General features: G+C 41.9%; 1 protein-coding gene across 2 annotated transcripts in view; it reads left to right on the forward strand.

Moving 5' to 3' along the window:
- The first annotated feature begins 4,739 nt into the window (after positions 1-4,739).
- NTN4 (netrin 4) overlaps positions 4,740-21,338 on the forward strand; it is a 129,760-nt gene continuing 113,161 nt past the window's right edge. For both annotated transcript variants that reach the window (XM_029955596.1, XM_029955597.1), the window contains exons 1-2: positions 4,740-5,269; positions 8,101-8,630. In XM_029955596.1, coding sequence (XP_029811456.1) covers positions 5,215-5,269; positions 8,101-8,630 — 585 coding nt within the window. In that variant the 5' untranslated portion in view covers positions 4,740-5,214. The remainder of the gene's footprint in view (positions 5,270-8,100; positions 8,631-21,338) is intronic.

The following is a 21,338-nucleotide window of genomic DNA, read 5'->3' on the forward strand; positions in this document are numbered from 1 at the left end:
TATAATTAATTTAAACATGAGAGAGCATGCGTGCATTTTTTTTTTTTTTTAAAGAAAAGCACTGCTTACCTTCCTGGAAGAGCACATGTAGTTTCAAAGGCTCTCACTCCCTTCCTAGGAATGAGCAGCTGGAGCCAGGAAGCACATAAAATAAGAAACAGTGCCAATGGCAGGAGGCTTAGATTAAAGTTTAAGGAAATTCCCAAGATGATGTTTTTAAAGGGCATAGACCAGGTAGGAAACAAAATATAGGATTATTTCAGTGGAAAGAATTCTCCATCTAATTTTCTACCAATAGTCTTCTAGTTCCAAGAGAGATAAGATCGTATTCATGGAAAATTGATGGATAAACAATGATTTTTTTTTCCAATCTGGAAACCATGCCCAATCTCCAGCATGTATTTATTGGATGATCTAAATTTGGCACTTATATCTTTCACATCACTTTCTCTCTCTGTAAATGCACGCAACTATTCCTGTTCCCTCCCGCACATTGACACTTCAAGGATAAATGAGATCATGTTTACAGTTTCGTGGAGAAGACATACTATGTACACTAAAAAATCACTATTGCAAATTTCTTCCTTTCCTTGCAAATGTATAGTAATACCACATGTATACAGTGTTGTTGAAGAGTCAAATTTTACATGGAAGTGATTATTTTTTCGAAAATAGATACTTATCCCGTTCAGAACTAATAGTTCTCTTTAGCATTTTCAACCATTTTTCCAGTTTCCCAATTTAAATTTGTTGATTTCTTCTTTAAACTCATATTTATTGAATGCTTACTACCTTCAATGTATTTTAATAGAACTCTTTCCTTCTAATTAGACAAAATGTATTTTCTTTTATCAATAACTCTTGAAGACATCAATATATGAAAAGGGGATTTTAATTTGCTTCAAGGATAATATCAGTCAACACCACAAAGTTGCTAATGTATTTTTAGGCTACAGCCCTAAATTAAGGGACCTACCAGTTCTGTTTTATTCTACACCAATACAGATAAACCTGGAGTTGAGTTCCAGATGCACAGTATAAGAACAACATTGACAAATTGTCATATATCTGAAAGGGGGTGATTAGGATGGTGAAAGTTTTGGAAATTGTGCCAGATGGACAATTAAACACTTGGAGAAAAGAATAGTTAAGAGGAGGAGCAATAAAACTTGACTTTGTCATGAGAATCTACCCCCCAAACCAAGAGCACACTATATATACTGTATGTTAGCTAACTTGACAATAAATTGTATATATATGTAGGTATGTGTATGTACTTATATACACATACCTACATATATATATAAACTTGACTTCAAGTCTCTAAATACCTATCAGAAAAGAAATTAGACCTATTCTGTATAATAGGAGAAGGCTAAACAATGAACATAAGTAGATTATTTAAAAAAAATTTTTAATGTTTATTACTTATTTTTGAGAGAGGGAGAGAGAGAGAGAGAGACACAATGAGCAAGAGATGGGCAGAGAGACATACAGACATACACAGAATCCAAAGCAGACTCCAGGCTCTGAGCTGCCAGCATTGAGCCTAACGCAGGGCTCAAACTCACAAACTGTGAGATCATGACCTAAGCCGCAGTTGAAAGGCTGACGGACTGAGCCACCCGGGCATCCCTGAATATAGTAGAACTTTAAGAAGGGGATGTCATGGTTATATAAAATACTACCAAAAATGAAAAGGGCTGCTTTTGAGGCTTTTGTTTACTGAGGTTTCTAGAACAGAAACTGGATGACTATTAGAGATTTTGTGGAGAGGGTTCCTATGGGTTAGGCAGTTGGGCTCAAAGATTCCTAAGGTCCTCTCTGATGCTGAGTATTCGAGATTCCATTAGTAACCTCATTCACTGTGATAAGCTATAGCAGAGTGAAACCTTTTCAGCCTTTTGGTGCTTTGCCTCTGCACTCAAAGGCCTCACTCAGACTGCTGTGTGGTTTTTTGTTCTTACAGTTACTTTTTATAGTTCTCTCATTCTCCTTATTACCAGCTGGCCTCAACTCATTTCTTGTTTTAAAGTCATCCCATTTCATTCTAACTTGTTACTTCTAATATGTTGTGGTCTAAGAAAACAGCATAACCAAACTTATTAACATTGCATGAATAATTTAAGTGAACATCTGAAGAGCTCTCCCATGAATAAGATCTTTGGTGCATGGACTTTTTGCCATCTATTTTAGTTCTTAAAGGCCCTTTTAGCTTTCTTGCAAATTCTTGGGAGTATTCTAGATTTAATTTGTCAAGTATGTGGCTTCTGGAAACTTGTTATTGAAATTTCAGAGGTTTGCTAAGCTTCCCACTAATTCATAAATATAAAAAAGAAAATTCTGAAAACATTACTCAAATTTTACAAAATAATCATAAGCAATGAAATACTACTCATTACTGAGCACAATTTTCCTTATTTAAAACAATTTAATGTTTATTTATTTTTGAGAGAGAGACAGAGACAGACTGCAAGCAGGGGAGGGGCAGAGAGGGAGGAAGAGAACTGAAATCAGGCTGCAGGCTCTGAGCTGTCAGCACAGAGCCCTACCAGGGGCTCGAACTCACTGAACCTTGAGATCATCACCTGAGCAAAAGTTGGACGCTTAATGAACTGAGACACGCATGTGTCCCAATTTTCCTAATGTAGTTAAAGTTCCCCTGGACAGCTTCTTCAAAAAGGAAATAAAATTTATAACTGGACTATATAACCAAATGACATTGAGTAGAATGCTAATTACTTTTCTCTCCCGAGCTTCTTTGTATGGAAGGTATTGGTATAAAGGGTAGAGATCCCTTTAGAATATGGGGAATCATTCTGATTTCAATTGTTTTCTTCTTAAACCTGTTCTTAGTACACACCAATAATTTTTAACATAACTCAATAAAAAATATTTAATGAAAGTTTGTTATATACCTAGCAGGTGCTCTCAGTTAAGAATAATGAGGAATATAAGAAAAACACAATGTTTTGTATGGACTAAATATGAAAGATTGCTTTGCCACGAAGGAACTTACTGTCTTGTTAAAAGAAACAAGAACCAGTTATAGAGCAATCAAGGAAGTATATTATCAAGGCCGGGATTGGCGCAGATAGTAAATGTTTCTGAAATTTGTAAAGAGAAGTGGAGTAGTTCTGCCTCAATACAGCAGACTCAGGTTAATGATAAATGTGATTCTTTCTTTCGTCCTTCCTTCCTTCATTTGCTTTGGTTACTAGGTTAATATTGGTGCCACAACCCCTTGACTACTATAACTTCCTATCATTTATTTGATAAAAAGAATAATTTGGAGAGGTATTTCAGTGACTCCAATGGGAGTATATTCATAAGATATGAAGAAAGTCCCAACATTGCCAGTATTTGAAAACTCAGAAGGCTTATTTTCTAAAGTGTTAAACAATTTGCTGTCCCATACCTTTTGCCACTCCCTAGAATTGGTCAGAAGAATAATGTTAATGTTTCCCAAGTGGACGAAGCTGACCTCATCCCATTTCTTCCTGGGAGATACAAACTTTTTATATATCCTCAGGTGAGTCATGAAAAATATGTGCATGAGACCCAAAACTCTGAATTGTCATCATCAGTAACAGACAACTGAATGGTCTCTGTAATGTAGTTAATTTTCTGGAAAATATTCAAAGACACAAAATGAACACAGCAATAAAACACGGTTCTCTATTTAACTTTTGCCTATCCCCCTGGATGTGTGCATAGAATTATATTTTCATAGTAGTTGCAAATATCCCAGACTCCAGTGGATGTAATCTTCCATAAGCAGCAGCCCTGTGCAATCTTATCCACAATTAGCTGCTTCTGCTTGCTACTAAATTGCTAGCCATAATGTAATTCACAACATTATTTCACACACACCACAACACATTCTATATGGAGAGAGAGTACTTGGAAAGACCAGTTTCTCTTTGTCTTACCCGGGCCTCTAGACAAGGATGTTTTAAACTGCCCATTAGCTAATCCTTTGACCCTCTTCTTTAGCACCTTGAGTTTGAGTTAGGGAGCACCTTTATACATCAAAATGGATACTTCTCGGATAAAGCAAGCATTGACTGTTCAGTCGAGATGCCCTCCCCCACCCCCCTAAAGACAGCAGAGAAGCCCCGAAGGCCACTTAGCAGTTAGTGCGCTCTCCAAAGCCCATAGCCGGGGCTGGCCCGGGGAGTTCCTTTCCTGGATCGTGAGACTCCCAGAGAAGGGGTGGCCGAGATGAGGAGTGGAGAGGAGGGTTTGTTTTGCTGGGGGATGTGGGAAGTAGGCGCTAGCCTGTTTCGCGGTTTTTTAAGCCCCTTGGCATGCCCTGACCTGATCAAGAAGGAGTCAACTGCTCTCTGGAATGTTCCGGGAGAAGGTGGGAGACTGCTTCCCAGAAGAGGCCTGTGGGTGCTGAAGGGCACCAGGGGGGTCACGCAGGGAGATGCAGGGCGTGAGCCGGGAGGGGCACGAGGAAAGCTGGGGGCCGAGGTGACCCGTGCACGTGGGGGGTAAGGCGGGCGGGATGGGCTGTTAGGAGGCTGCTGGGACCGCCGGTTGGGCCAGAGGACCCCTCCCCGGGCGGGGGCGGCGGCGGCGGCGGCGGCGACCCGGCAGCGCAGGCTGCACCGCCCCGGCTGTCAAGCGAGCGCTGGGGGCGGGCAGGAGGAAGGGGTGGAGGTGCAAGGGGAGGAGGGCTGGCACCGGAGCGCCGCGGTGTCGGTGCAATAAAAATGCATCCCATGGAACTGCCCATGGAGAAGGACGGGAGCGAGGCGCAGCAGCAAGAGGAGGTGGTGAAAGCGGAGGAGGACGCCCAGGAGGCGGCGGCGGCGGCGGCGGCGGTGGCGGCCGGGAAGTGAAAGGTCTCGCAAAGTTCAGCGGCCGCTGCGGGTGCTGAGCCCCGGGCTAGCGGCGGAGGAGCCCGCGGGACCGCTCCGCAGGGGCAGCGCGGCCAGGCCGGCTATGGTCCGGGGGCTCCCATCGCCACCGAGGTGCCCGGGCCCCTCCAGGCCGGTGCGCGAGGGTCACCCTACCGCCTGGCGCGGCCCCGGCCCGCGGCTCCCAGCCGCCAGCACCCGCTGACCGAGCCTGGCGCCCCAGGAGGGGGAAGAAATAAAGAGCCCCAGTTCTTCCTGAGGACTGTTGGCGCTTCATCCCACCGCCGAGAGGGCTCGGCTCCCTCCCGCACCCGCCCGGCCCCGGTCCTCCCGGCTCTTCCCGGCCATGGGGAGCTGCGCGCGGCTGCTGCTGCTCTGGGGCTGCTCCGCGGTGGCCGCAGGTGGGTGGTGACGCTGCTGGGCCCCCACCCCCCTTCCCTCGCTTTTTCTGTTCCCCAGCTCGGGACTCGGGGGTGCAGGGCAGTGTGGGCTGGGAGCGCCAAGCTCGGCTCCCGAGGATGAAATGAGTGGCCATGTTCCGCCTCTTTTCCCCGGGTCTCCACAGTTTAAAATACTATTGATTTTTTTGCAGCTGCGATACACATGCCCTTGGCTAACCCGATAGCCTGGGTACGCCCTGCCGGAGATAGCACGACCTTGGTTTCTTTCTCGGTTTGGGCTTGTAAAAAACTGCCTTTCCACTTTGTGAGGGAACAAAGGACCAAGCTCGCCATCCCCCGGCACTTCATGGCCTGAGGAACGATGGGGAGGGCTGGCCCAGCGACCCTGGGCGCGCGTGGGCCGCGGCCGCTCTCTGGGGGGAGCTCTCCCTGTGGTCCCCGGCCTCGCGCTGGGCCCTGGAGAACCAGGTAGGGACACCTGGGCGGGGTGTGTGCCCTTCCACAGTGGCAGCGGCTGGAACGCACTGAGACGCCGGCCTGGGAAAATAGGTGGCGACCGCCCTGCGTTGCACGGAGCTGGCCGGCCGCCCCTGGGGAACTGGTACCCTGGCTGAGGCTCCGTGGGAGGTCGGAGGCGGGTCTGCTCCCAGTCTCGGTAACCGGACGACCTGCAGAGGCGCCGTCGGAGGCTCTCGGTCTCTCCTACTCCCGTCCCGGCTTTCCTGGGCTTCCCTTCGGCCACCGGTTCCTAGCGCGCCGTTTCTAAATTCGGGAGCCCCTTCCGTTCCTCTCCCTCCCGCGTGCGGGTCACCTGGTTTCCAGGTAGACGTAAGTGCAGCTCAGTGTGTGAGGAGGAAAGAAGGCGAGGCACTCTTCAGCCGTCCAGTCTCTCAAACGTTTCTCGTTCGCCCTAGAGAGAGGAGTGTGGGCTGGAGGGACTGACTGGTGGATAGAGAGCATTGGCGCACTTGTACCTTCCCTTGGGCTTCTCCTACTCTGCCCACAAAGACGCTGGCACACAGTAAAAAAAAAAAAAAAAAAAAAAAAAAAGTTGTAGAATCTTCGCCCCAAATCAGTGTGATCATAGGAGTATCCTTGCTATACTTGAATAGTCATTTCTTTAGGGATCTATCTCCAAGTATTTTGTCCACTGATTATCTGGCTCCAATCTTATCTGTACTTACTAGTTCAGAGGCATTTAAAATTATTGAATACTTTCCCCCAAGGAGCCATTAAAGGTCTAAGATTTTACTTGATTTCTGAGTCCTCATGCACCCCTGCCTGCACGTACTGCATGCTCTCCCAACCACAAAGTGAACTAGATTAAACCTTTTCCCTTTTCAAACCATGTTATGGCAAAAACATGCAAGCAACCAAGAGATTGTAAATAAATATCACGAGGCAAGTGTTTCAAGTCAAAAATACTTGTACGGGCAGTATATGATTTTCCCCGAAATGCTTTACAGGTGAGTCATAGTGCACTGTGTGTTTGGGCGATCCTGGCCACAAGCAACTGTTGCCCCAGCTAATCAGGGCAGTGGCAAGCAGAGTCTAGGCATAATGCACATTTGAATTTGACATTTAAAATGTACGCCTATGGAAGCCCTTTCTTTTGGTTGCGGAGGTTATGTGGGGCTGGTGATTGTCAGTCAGCGTGTGAAATGTCTCTGTTTTAGTCTAAGCTGTCATTTAGCTTCTCCAGCAGTACAGTGATAACAGTTCAGAGGTGCTCTCTCTTAAGAAGCAGAAACATTCAATTAGCCAGAATTTAGGGTTTAACTTCCTTTTCCTTCTTTCCTTCTCTGTTTTAACTTTTAAAATAGATGATTTTGCTTAAGGTATTCATAATGAAGATGACAAACCCATATTAAAGGATTAAAATATGCAGTCAGGATGTTAATAAGTGGATAATGTTTATCATTTTAAGTAATTTTGAAACATTAAAGTCTGTTGGACCTTTGTTTGGGTGGAAGCACATGTTTCTTTAAGAAGGTGTTTTAGTTCACAGATATTGTTTAAAGGCACTGTTAGTGGCTGCCAGACTGTACACATTGTCCTATTAAGCAAACAGGCAACTACTATGTAACCTGTCATAGGGTGAAGCACTCAAGAGGCAGAGAGCATGTCAAATAGGCTTTTCTACCATTCCACAGTTTAGAGAGTTTTTTCTTACATATACTTAATCTTAAAAAACAGATATTATGCATCTGCGCTCCAGTGGTCTGTAGCTTTACTATCCTAAATGAGATCCAGTTGGATATTGATTAAATATCTCCTGTTGCTTTTCCTAGGGAATTGGCTCCTTCACATTTTTGGTTTAAAAATATAATAGAATTCTACATTTCCTCTTTGATGTCCTCTAATAAGCATGTTAGGTAATGCTAAGGACTCAAATTACATTTGAAAGACTAAATTGGGTGATCTTAAACACATGATTGTTTTTTGGTACCATTTAAGTCATGACTTCAAAACAAAGAAAGTATATTTCAAATATAGAGAACGTTTAGAAAGCAAAGTACTTTAAAGGTTTAGGCCCATTTTCCTTTCCCCAGTGTTTCCATTTCCCTTCCCCTTGTCCTCTTTCTGAAATGATTTTTCCCTTTTGTGAATTTTATAACTAACATGAAATGTACGCACGCACACACACGCACACTCACACCCTTGTATGTATATATCCAGAACAGTACCCACGCTCAAATCTGATAGAATTTCCTCTTTACTGAAAGTCATAAGCTCTTTGGGGGTAACCTGACTGTTGAAGACAGACTAGGTTGACAGAAGAGCTTTCCAGATGGGTTTGTCTTGAATAACATATGCTTTCCCTTCCCTAGGACTGAGTGGAGGAGCTGGAGTGAGTTCCCGCTGTGAAAAAGCCTGCAACCCTCGGATGGGAAATTTGGCTTTAGGGAGGAAACTCTGGGCAGACACCACCTGTGGTCAGAACGCTACTGAACTGTACTGCTCCTACAGTGAGAAGGCGGATCTGACTTGTCGGCAGCCCAAATGTGACAAGTGCAACGCTGCCCAGCCTCACGTGGCTCACCTGCCAGCTGCCATGGCAGACTCCTCCTTCAGGTTCCCTCGCACGTGGTGGCAGTCTGCCGAGGATGTGCACAGAGAAAAAATCCAGTTAGATCTGGAAGCTGAATTCTACTTCACTCACCTAATCATGGTGTTCAAGTCCCCCAGGCCAGCAGCCATGGTGCTGGAGCGCTCCCAGGACTTTGGGAAGACGTGGAAGCCTTACAAGTACTTTGCAACTAACTGTTCGGCCACATTCGGTTTGGAAGATGATGTTGTCAAGAAGGGAGCTGTTTGCACTTCGAGATACTCCAATCCCTTTCCGTGCACTGGAGGAGAGGTAAGAGCACGTGTTTAACTCTAGACTGCAAGTAAGGTAGAAAAATGTTACCAGCCCACATTTTTTTTTAAAGCATGAAGGTATACTTGTAGTAACATGAATGAAATTAGAATTTTTCATGAGCTTTATTTGTCATAAATTATTTCTCACCCTTAGATATGGACATGTAGTCATTTTCAAGCAGGTTGGTCACTGGCTGGGTTTAAGTTGGAATTCTAAGGTTTTAATTTTAAGAAAGCATAGACACACAACATTGCCACTCTAAGAGGTTTAAAAGGTTAATAATTTCTTCAATTAGTGGGCCTACTGACTGTGCTTCTGAAGGGACCAGAGTTACTGAGACTGCCTGTCCCTGGAGTCCACACATGCTGGTATCTTCCCGAAACTATTAACATAAATAGGAAGTAAATAAACAGAAAGCCAAGGGAGGAAAAAAAATCTGTTTGTCAGGAGACTTTTGTATAACAGGAGTTTTATTGTTAAGATTATAAGAGTGCATAGTAAACAAATGAAGGTAGTTTCTTTTAAGATAAAAGAAGTTCTTTGGGGCTCAAAACCATCTCAATCTCATTTTGCAAAACAGCTTCCTTAGCTACTAGTCCAATTTCTGTATAGAATGCTTTCTCCTTGTTTCATATTTCCCCTTCCCTAAATGGGAAACAGGTCTTTTTAACCTATATGGATATGCTTAGGAAGTTTTCCTCCCTGCAGAGCATTATGAAATCATTTAGAGAAAAATAAGTTAAGTGAAAGCAAATTAAGAGCATAAAATACCTCCATGTGGATCAAGAAATATTGATTCAGGGGCACCTGGATGGCTCAGTCAGTTAAGCATCTGATTCTTAACTCTTGATTTCAGTTCAGGGCATGATCTCCCAGTTCCTGGGTTCTAGCCTTACATTGTGCTCTGTGCCGACAGTGCAGAGCCTGCTTAGGATTCTCTCTCTCCTCTTTCCCTGCCCCTCCCTTGCTGTCTCTCACCCTCCCTCTTTCTTTAAAAAAAAAAAAAAATTAAAAACAGCATGATGCTTCTTTTAAAAAAAATATTGACTCAGACTGCTGTCTGACTGGCTCAGTAGGTAGAGCTCACTCAGGGTCATGAGTTCAAGCCCCATATTGGGTGTAAAGCTTACTTTAAAAAAATAAATAAAATAAAATTTAAAAAATATTGATTCAGAAAAAAAGAGAAGAGAATGATCTTTATGATTATAGTACATATCATGAACACACAGACTAAATAAGTGGTTCTCAACTAGGGGTGATTTTGCCACCCTCTGGGTCCCCTCCAAGGGGACATATGGCAGTGTCTAAAGACATTAAAAAAAATTTTTTTAATGCCTATTTATTTTTGAGAGACAGAGAGAAACAGAGAAAGAGCAATGGAAGGGCAGAGAGAGGGAGACACAGAATCCGAAGCAGGCTCCAGGCTCTGAGCTGTCAGCACAGAGCCCAACGCTGGGCTCAAACCCATGAACCATGAGATCATGACCTGAGCCGAAGTCAGTTAGTTGCTTAATCAACTGAGCCACCCCGGCGCCTTGTCTAAAGACATTTTTGCTGGGAGGAGGGACACTTACTGGCATGTAGTGGGTGACGGTCAGGGATTCTGCAGCACCTCCTATAGTGTGCAAGATAGCACCCCACTCCCGCTCCTGACAAAGAATTCTTAGCCCAAAACGTTAATAGTACCAAGGCTGAGGAAGCCAGGACGGCGCATGAGACATCTGTCCCATCCCTGTAGTACAATGGCTACAAAGACTAAGATAAGCTCTTTTCTAGCAGTCCTTTGTATTACTATTTAAAGACTTCCCAGATGAGTGTACTTAGTGAACATTTATTGAGCCCCTACTATGTGTCAGGCACTGTAGTCAGTGCCGCTAATCCTACTTTTAGTTTAGGGAAAGGGGTGCTTGTGAGGGGCCTAATGAAAAAGGCAGGTTTGAGGATTTCTTCTTCCTAGTACCATAAACACCTATGGACTTTTACCGTATTATCCAGCTCCTTCTTCTGTGTGCGTCCTGCAGACCAGGCCCACTGCTGCTGGCAGGGGGGCCATGCGGGATGGGGCACAAACAGCCCATAGACTGGTTCATGGTTCTTCTTGGTCTCTACAGCTGGCTTCGTATTGTAAACCCGTGTGCACCCTGTCATAATGGACATTTTAAAAGATACAAGGGCAGGAAAGAAACGGATAAGTTAGACTCATTGTTTTCTTACGTGGAGAACACTTTGTGTTCCAAACAAATGAGTGGCTTTGGAATGGATTCACATGCTCATATCGGTTCCCTGCATCTCAGTGCTACTGGGCCATGCGTACCTAGGAAATAGCAAAAATACAGTTTCAGTAACCAGATGGCAGGCATGCTTGCTTAGCAAATATCACATTGACCATATTATGATGGCCCAGCAATTACTTAGCAATGACTAAAGTAACATTTATTTAACTTAGAGTAGAAGCAAAATCTTATCTTCTTTAAAGCCAAATTATGTTTCACCTTTGATCTTCAGTTTTAGTCACCTTTTAAATCCAGTTAAAGTTTTGGGGGGATGGGGCACATGAGGCTCTGTGCTGACAGCTCGGAGCCTGCTTGGGATTCTCTCTCTCCCTCTTTTTCTGCCCCTCCTTGGCATACACTCTCTCCCTCTCTTTTAAAATAAATGAATAAGCCTAAAAATGCTTCTTAAAATTGTTTTTCATGGTAGCTGTTATTTCAGCGACTTATAATTCAATGGCAAGAAAAGAAAATCAAGAGCCATCCAGTTCCCTCTAGAGTGTTTTTGTATGTATGCTCTAAACCCTCATAGAATTTCTTCCCTTCAGAGCACAGGTTTGGGAATGAATCTTCGCCTGCTGAGTCAGGGAGTAGAAGAGAGTCTTCCTCAAAGACAAGGGTCAGAGGATACTTGTCTGGGACTGATTACTACCTACTTCCCCTGTGTTGCTTTGGAATATAAGTTAGTGCTGAGCTACAAATTAATTTTGCAGTACAATTCTACATCATCCCCAATCTCTATCTTTGGAAATTGGCTGATCAGAAAAATAAGTCAGTTAACCTGGGGTCAAACAAGTAGTCTTAAATTTCATTTGTTGCTTATTTACAATATTATTATAGACCTGGATCTTCCTCCAATCAATATAAGACTTCTGAAGACTTCTCTAGATATTACCCTTCTACTCAAGCTAACATAAATATATCCCAGACTTCATTTGTTTCTGTTATTCATTCCAAAATACTTTTTTGGGCATTTAGGGCCTTAGACCTATAACTTCATGTTTAAGAAATCAGATACCTCCATCTTCAGAGTTGAAGGCACCAGTCATCTGAAAGAGGACTTTTTAAAATGTAGGCCCCAAAAGTCACCCAGAAGAATACTCTTTAATTCAAGTTAAATCAAAGTTAAATCTGCCCCACAGCAATTTCCTATGTTGGTCAGCAGTTACAATGAATGGTTATCTGAAAATGGACCCTCCATTGCAGGAGAGGAGGCTAAGGCTCAGAGGAGAAGTGATTTACCCAACAACATTTCATTAATTAGTTATATGGCAGAGGCAGGACTAAATCACTAGTTTTCTGACTGTAAGTTTAGTGTTTGTTTCACAAAACTATGTTTTCTCTTCACTATTGACTCCCAAGAACTGCTTGCAGAGAGGTGTATGCATCTCTCTTCTGGCTCACTCTCTCACAACCATGTGTTTTCATTTGAATGTGACCTGAAGGTTAAAAAGGCGCTGCCAAACAGCTTTCTCCTGAGCAGGAATGCCCTCTGAGATGTCAGCAGTGTTCGGGGAATAAAAATGTTCCATGACTAACTAGGTTGGGAAACACTGGGTTTAACAAAATTAACATCTATAAATACGTAAATGTCCTCATTAGGTGTCCTGTATCCTCAAGTGGGAAATGTGGGATGTGACATTTCCCGAATGTACCTGTCCATGGGGCCCTCTTTCTGCAGAACTCCAATTACTAGCCTTTGGAGCCCCAGAGATCCACAGAGCACAAGTTGGGAAATGCTGATTTGGAGGTATTAAGTGCTCCCAAAATCCCGGTAAAAGGCACAGATGGGGGCTGCCTGGATGGCTTAGTAGGTTAAGCCTCTGACTTTGGCTCAGGTCATGATCTCATGGTCTGTGAGTTCAAGCCCCACATGGGGCTCTGTGCTGACAGCTCAGAGCCTAGAGCCTGGTTTGGAATCTGTGTCTTCATCTCTCTCTTCCCTTCTTCTGCTTGTACTTTGTCTCTCAAAAGTAAATAAATGTTAATTTTAAAAAAGTAAATAAATAAAATGGATGTAAAAAAATGTAAAGCCAGTCTTGAATTTCTAGAATAAATTCCATTTGATCACTTTTGTTTTTTTAAAAAAAGGCACAGATGGGGGAGATGTTCAAGGGGTGCAAAGTTTCAGTTATGCAAGATGAGTAAATTCTGCAGATCTAATGTACAGCAAGTGATTATAGTTAACAATACTTAGTTGTATGCTTGTAATTCACTAAGAGGGTATATCTTAAGTGTTCTTACCATACACATGCAAAAAAATGGTAACTATCTGAGCTGATGGGTACATTAATTAGCTTGAACATGGTGATTATGTCACAATGTATGTGTATATCAAATCATCAAATTGTACTTCTTAAATATGTACAATTCTCAATTTTCAAATATACCTTGATAATTTTTTAAAAGGCACAGAGAGGGGCACCTGGATGGCTGTCAGTTAAGTGCCCAACTTTGGCTCAGGTCATGATCCCACACTCTGTGATTTTGAGCCCCGCATCAGGCTCTGTGCTGACAGCTCAGAGCCTGGAACCTGCTTTGGATTCTGTGTCTCCCTCTCTCTCTACCCCTCCCCCATTCTCTCTCTCTCTCTCTCTCTCTCTCTCTCTCTCTCTCTCTCTCTCTCTCAAAAACAAATAAGCATTAAAAAGGCAGAGGGAGGCCTGGTACTTGGCAAGGTTTGACATCAAGGCTCTATGTCTATTGGGCGTTTAGTTTCCTATTTAGTTATAGCAGTAGGTAATAATAACTTTGAAGCTAAAGATGAGAGGTTAATTAGGCTTTTTCGGGATTTAAAGAAGCAGCCTCAGATCCCCTCTGGGTACAGAAAATGGAGGGAAGTGAGGAAATGTAGCAAGTCATTTTAGGTACCACACAGTGAGGTCTCGTGGAACTGGAATTTCAGTTATCACTGTTTAGGAAATTCCAATGTTCCAGTGACCCCAAAATACCTCTAAAATTATGGAGTTATCATCTCCTTAGGTGAGCATTGCTGCCCTCTACTCTGTTAACTCACTGTTAGAAGAGCTCTAATCAAAATTGGATAGCAACCAACCAAGCGACACAGATTTTTTTTTCCTCCAGGGCATTATGAATATAAGACATTCCAAGAGAGGCGGTGGTACAGAGCAGAAGAAAGCTGTCTCAAATGAGGCACCAGGGAAGGACTGTGTCGGTCTTACTTGCCTTTGTATCCCCAGCATTTAGCACATTACTCGGATCACAATAGGTATTCAATAAACCTGTGACCGCATAAATGAGCAGGAACAAATGAGTGATGTGACAAGTAGGAGAATATCCTTAAATGACACAGAGGGAGGAATGAACATAAGCCTTGGGTAGGGCATCAGATTCAGAAACCCTGGTTCACATCGAGACGTACAGTTGATAAAAATATGAGAGAAGTTGTGGTTGGATAAAGGCAATAGTGTTTTTTCACTCATTTGTTCATCAAATAATTTGGGGGCTATGATATGCCTGATGCCATTCCAAGTGCTGGGGATATGGTGTTGGGCCAAACGGATAAAAATCCCCATCCCTATGAAGCTTAGGTGTTGGGGGAGAAGGATGGAGGGAGGACGGAGAACAAATACTTAGTAAAATACACAGCATGTCAGAGTGTGATAAGATAAAACAGGGCAGAGGATGGAGAGGGCTGGCCCGGAAGGCCTGCTCTTTTTGAAACAGGTTCGCAGGATTTGTGTTCGATGGAATAGTCAATGACAAGAACTCTGAGCTCCTGGCAAGGTTTCCTGAGTGAACAAAATTTATAATTAAGGGACCCATTTCTTTCCATCTATAGATATGGACAAAAGAAGTTGTGTATTAAAATGACAAATATTGGCAAAAATCTGTCTTGCTAGTGTTTCTTAGAATGAGAGCATTTGGAAAGGAACCTAAATGTCATCGATGGAAAAACACATGACTGATGAGTAATCTGAAGCCTTAAAGAGAGTTACATGACTTGTCTGTAATTACTCAGCTGAAATCTATGTTTCCTGACTTTTAACCCTGTGCTATTTCCACTATACTAGTTTCAAATTCCTTTGTCCCAAGTCAGGTAGTATGAAGGATACAGAAACAATACATGTTCCTTTTCTTTGCAGTCCTTACAATCCACTGGGTAAGAGATCAGACATGATCATTAATGGACTGATTGACTAAATAATATGAGATAGCGCATGATTAATTCCCAGATATGTTGTGCAAATCATATGCCTTTCAACATCTGAGCATTCATTTGTCTTTTTGGCCATCGAAAAGATGCTACTTCAATACCTTGTGGTAAAGTCAGTATGGCACAAGTGTGCGGAAAATGGCAAATTACTTAATCAAGTTTCACAGGTATTTACATTTATAATACACTAAGCAATATTTTGATTTTTTTAGCTGAAAAGATAAAGTAATGCATGAGTTGGAATGCTTGCTAATCACTACTTGTTGGTTACCTACTTGTTTTCTTCAGTCGCCGAAATCTGCATGTGCCAGTTTTGCCACAGCAATGGTCATGAGTCATGGTGGCAGCGAATGTCTACTGATGCCTCTCTGTGTGCCAAGCATCCTGCAGAGTGCACCATAGCCCTTAACCTCACAAGAACCCTGTTATTTAGGTGCCACTATTAACCCTATTTTGCATACAAAGAAATTGAGCTTTCATGAGTTACAGTTACTTGATCAAACTCAAATAACTGAGCCAGCCCATGCGAGAGCTGGGATTATTAGCTTGCCTCAAAATTATTTAAATGATTAGGCTTTATAATAACTAAAAATTTTTTTAAAGTAAACTAAAACTAAGCTCTTGTGGTAATTATTAGGTATGATATGCAGCTTAAGTGTGATTGATAATTTGTAATATGGTACCATGAGCTTTGCATAACAAATATTTTTTTACATTAGATAAAAAAATTACATATAACAAGCAGACTGTCTGGACTTAAGATTACCTAAGATCATTTTTTAAGATTATTATTATTTTAAATTATTTATTTAATTTATCTTTTTGGTGCAAAGAGGTGATTAAGCCTGGGTGGCTCATTTAGTTAAGCATCAGACTCTTGGTTTTGGCTCAAGTCATGATCTCATGGTTTGTGAGTTCAAGCCCACATAGGATTCTCTCTCTTCCTCTCTCTCTCTCTGGCCCTCCCCTGCTCATGCTGGTTCTCTCCCTCTCTCAAAATAAATAAACTCTAAGAAATAAATAAATAAAATAAAGTAAGCTATATGGGAATGAGGACCATAGTTTTTTTTTAATAGCATTTAATATACTTTTTATTTGATTGGTTTGTTTTGGGTGGGAAAGGGGAATACTTTTTACCTAAGTAATTTTTCTAACAAAAGTTAGTCATTCCATGTATTAATGTTTTTCTCTGAGGTATATTCTTAGCTATAATTTTGTCGAACTTCCTTGAAAATAAAATGTTGTATATATTTGGCTAGAGTGCTTCATTTATCCATACCCTGGGGATACTCCCTTCCTATAGGGGTGGGGCTAGAGATTAACAGCACTCTTCAAAAAAATAATGCCTTTAATTTAAAGAAAATCCAGAGGGTAGTTGTTGATTAAAATTATTAAAGAGGCTACATAAAAATAGAACAAACCCAGAGATCAAATCAATAAACTTTGATTTATTGATTTCAAAGAGTAGACTTTTCCTGCAAAAATACTTCCGTGCAAGCTATTAAAAAAATCTGTTACTATCTGTTTGCTTTGCATTTGTTCAATTAGATGGTTTAACTTTGCCAATGTTATGTTAAAATATTCTGGAAACTTTGAGAAATCAGAACATAAAATGATGAATTAGTAGTGAAAGATTCACATTGAAAAGTTAAGGTCAGACAATGAAGAGCAGATGAGGAACAGGCACCTGGAGGTCAGGTATGTCTGGGCATACAAGGGGCACTTCCGACCAAGGAATGGAGAACCCTGGACACCAGAATGGCGGCATTAGGGACAAGAGCCTCTGGAAGATGAGGAAAATGCATCATTACAGAGAATACAGAAGTTATTGCTTTTGATCAGTAATCAGAAGTGTCTGAAAACTCAGTAATAAATATATCCTCCTTCCCCATGCACCCCCATGCACTGTCACTCATATGTGACTATAATATCATGTCCCCTTTCTCTTCTACTCCTATAGTGTTCAATTCTTGGGGAACTTTGTCCCATCTATCACTGTACATACCCTGTGGCTCCCAGCCCCCAACCTCTGTACCTGGCATATGTCTCTGCAAGGTGTAACTGTCCAAAACACATTTACTAAATTGAATCATATGGAAATAACTATATATAAAATAATAATACCATTTATTAACTATGTTGGATGTTACACATCTACTAAGTGCTGATCTTTTCAAAGTAGTCATCATTCATTCATTCTTTCTATGAATATTTATAAAGTGTCTCCTATGTGCCAGGCACTATGTTAGGAGTTGGGAATACAGAGCAAAAAGTCAAAAATTCCTGTCCTTGAGCTTACATTACAAATGTAAGGTGCTAAACAAGGTAAACTATATAGACTGTTAGCGATCGTTTAAAGGAAAGAAATAAAGCAGGGGAAGGGGCTAGAAAGGGGGGCGGAGGTTTTACGTGTTTAGAAAGACCTCCCAGGGAAAGCCTCACAGAGACTTTAGAATAAGGACCTGAGGGAAAGCAGAAGTGATCAGTGGACATATCCAGGGAAAGAGCAAAGACCCCAAGGAAATGTGTCTAACTCCATCGGGACAGTGAGCGGGGCTGGCAGCGAAGCAGAGGAGCGGGGGGTCTGTGAGGTCAGAGGTCACAAAGATCATGAGAATGAGGGGCCTTGAAGTATGTGTCACGATGGCCCAAGTTTACACCTCGATCAGTTAAAGCCTGTTAATTATTTTTAGTATCCTTTTTCATTCTCAAGTAATTCCAGTTTGGACTCTAAATTATTATAAGTCATTATTATAAGGTCATTGGTTTTTACTCTGAATGATATTGGAAGCCACTGGAGGTTTTAAGCAGAGGGAAGAAATGATCAATTTATTTTTAATAAGATCGCTTTGGCTTATGTGGGTTTGTGGGGTTTTTTGTTTCTTTGCGTGTTTTGTGGTTTTTTGTTGTTTTGTTTTGTTGCTTATCTGTTAAGAAAGACTGAAGAGGAATGTAGGGAGACCAGTAAAATGCTGTTGTCATAACTCAGGATTTGACAGTGCATGGACAAGGAAATGGTGAAAGGTAGTTGAGTTCTGGATCGATTTTATGGATAGAGCCAACAGCATTTGCTGATAGATTGGATGCAGTGTGTGGGATAAGGAGAGAATTAAGGATGTTTTTAGCCTGGTCACCCAGAATAATAGAATAGCCGTTTACTGAGGTGGAGAGGACTCTAGAACAGATTTGGAGATGAGTGCCCAGAACACATCTCTGGACACATTCTAAATGAGACATCCAAGTAGGGAAGATACTCAGTAGGCAGCTGGACCTGTGAGGTTAGAGTTCAGAGAAGAGGTCTGGAGCAAATATATAAATTTTGAAGTCATCAATATAGAGATGATATTTAAAACCATGAAACTGAATGAGATTATCAGGGGAAGTGGGTGTGAAGGGAAAAGAGGAAAATCCAAGAACTATCCAGGAAAGGATCTAAGGCAGTCCACTGATGCTGCCATTACCAAAAACAAAACAAAACAAAACAAACAAAAAAAAATTCTTGCAAATCCCAAGGTTTATATAAAAACCAGTCATGCCAGTCTAGGCGTCCAGTGGTTGTTTAATTAAGAAACAGCATGCATCAAACAACATTGACTGTCCAAGTCAGAACAGTGGGTGCAAATTCTAAAATGACAAATGTGAGGGAAGGCATATGAGCTGCAACTCTGGGTTTTCAAAAGACCAAAACGCATAGGGAGAAGGGAAAGTGCTGGTTGGATAATGAATGATGATGGAAAAGGGAGAGGGAAGACTACTGATGGAGAAAGATACCTTTGAAAATACCATGCTGAAAGAGAAATGTTGATTTTAGCAACCTTCAGATTTTAAGGGCCTCATATTCCATTGCAGCTTGACTTATCCAACTCTTCACCCTTTTCTGACTCAAAATTGAAGCTACAGGAGCAATATTTTGGAATGATTATAAAAAAATTTTTTTTGAATGCCCCTGGGCCATCACAGTTTTGGAAATGAAATTTAAATGTAGCACTGTACACATTTTTTTTTCCTACTTAGGGTGTTGTGAGATTTGGTTTTCAGGATGTGATGGAGATTGTCTACCCAAGGCATGGGAGCTATACAGTTAATCCCATTTAAGTACCTATGTTTACACTGTCACAATTTTAAAAAGTGTTACTAATGTTCTAATTAATGTTTAATTTTTTGTTAAGAAGGAGAAGAGAAAGCTAACATTTAGAGATTATAGTACAATGTGCCGGTTGCTGGATCAGGCACTTTGCATATATCTTTCTTTATCTCTAAGGACATGCTCTTTTTCTTTTTTAAATATATATATTTTTTTTAATGTTTTATTTATTTTTGAGCAGGGAGGGGCAGAGAGAGAGACACACACACACAGAATCCAAAGCAGGCTCCAGGCTCTGAGCTGTCAGCCCAGAGCCCGACGTGGGGCTTGAACCTGAGCCAAAGTTGGAAGCGTCACCAACTGAGCCACCCAGGCACCCTGGACATGTTCTTTTTCTGAATGGTTTGGCTTGTTAAGGAACAAACAAAAACAAAATACCAACCCTCCTTCTGGATCATATTTCTATTCTCTTCCTAACCTTTTGCAAATGATGCCTTTTTAGGCATCAGCTATGTTTGCTGCTGTTACTTTACACTTCATAGTTACAGTTCCTAAAACAATAAAATTATTGTGAAAAATAGTCACATGCTTTGTACATGACATCATGTTCATTTGTGCTGATACTGTATCTTTTGGCTGCCACTGAACAGGGCTTCTAGATTTAAAATAGATTGGAGAAAAGTCACTCTCTGATGTTGTTTAATCTCCATTAAGAATTATTGTTTCCTTTTATCCTAGCCAATGATCCTTCTGAGATCTTTGAGGTTTTCCATCAATTCCTCTTGTTATCAATGCTATATTTCTCTTGTATCCTATGTCCCAACAAATGACCTTTGTCCTTATGTCCCTATGAAAGCAAAGGTCAATGGAGGACACTTCACACTAAGGCTCTATCACAAGAACCAGGCACCTCACTTTCCAAGACCCTCCCTCATCTTTGTTGTTTCCCATCCTGACACCAAATAGGGAGCAGCACTCACTCCTAGGTAACAGTAGCTTCCTCTCTGATGATTCTCAAAGTTCAGGAGAACGTAAGCCCACTGGGGTTCCTTGGGGCAGAGCGTAGTGAGGAGGTATAGTTTGCAAAAAAAAACAAAAAAACAAACCCAAACAACATAAAACAAAAACAAAATTGCAACGTGAATGTCAACTCCCACTCCCCAACTCCTTTTCCTCCCATGTGTGCTATCAGATCTGATTTGTTACTTATGGCAATTTTTATTTCAAAATTTTAATTTCTTTCCTCAAAGCACCTTGTTTTGTCACATTAGACCACTTCTTTTTATCTCTTCTCTGGCTCAAAATGTGAATTTGTGAAAATGAGCATGACCCCTAACCTGCCCCCATGATTTTTTCTGGAATCTTCTATCACTTTTCTCAATTGCACTGCTCCCTTGTGCTCCCATCACACTCCAATTGTAGTGTTCACTTTCTTGCTCCTTCAGCTACACAGTTTAAATCTACTGAGAAAAATAAAAACATAATTGTAGTGAGAGGCACCTCTACAAATTTGTTTTCCAGTCTAATTTGGCCCCCAAATTTACCTCGAATCCTCTTTGTTTCAGCTTTCATTCCTGTAGTGAGTCTTGCAGAGCTTGTCCCTGAGACCACTCCTCACCTGCACTACCCCCCACCCCCACTTGCTCTCAGCTAAAGAGCTTGCCTCCTACCCCACTGAAAAAATAAACACTTGTGTGTATGGCATCACAGGCTAACCCACAAAGGCCCATCAAGGTGAAAGCTGAGGTTCATTCTCAAGCCCTTTCTCTCAAGTAGCAGTCCGGTTCTGCTCCTGGAGCCTGTCTTGAGTATGCATTCTTCTCTCTGTCCATACACAACCATCACATGCAAGCCACCATGATTTTTCATTGTATACATTGTTGCAACATTCCTCTGAATGCTCTTGCTGTTCTTTCTGGCTTGCTCTCTCTATGCCACACTCTCAAGGGGTTTTTTATTTACTTATTTATTTTTAATAGTTTATTGTCAAATTGGTTTCCATATAACACCCAGTGCTCTTCCCCACAAGTGCCCTCCTCCATCACCACCACCTCTTCCCCCGCCCTCCCCCTTCAACCCTCAGGTTCATTTTCAGTATTCAGTAGTCTTTCAAGTTTTGTGTCCCTCTCTCTCCCCAACTCTCTTTCCCCCTTCCCCTCCCCATGATCCTCCAT

The sequence above is a fragment of the Suricata suricatta genome, chromosome 10, assembly GCF_006229205.1.
Source record: "Suricata suricatta isolate VVHF042 chromosome 10, meerkat_22Aug2017_6uvM2_HiC, whole genome shotgun sequence".
NCBI lineage: Eukaryota > Metazoa > Chordata > Mammalia > Carnivora > Herpestidae > Suricata > Suricata suricatta.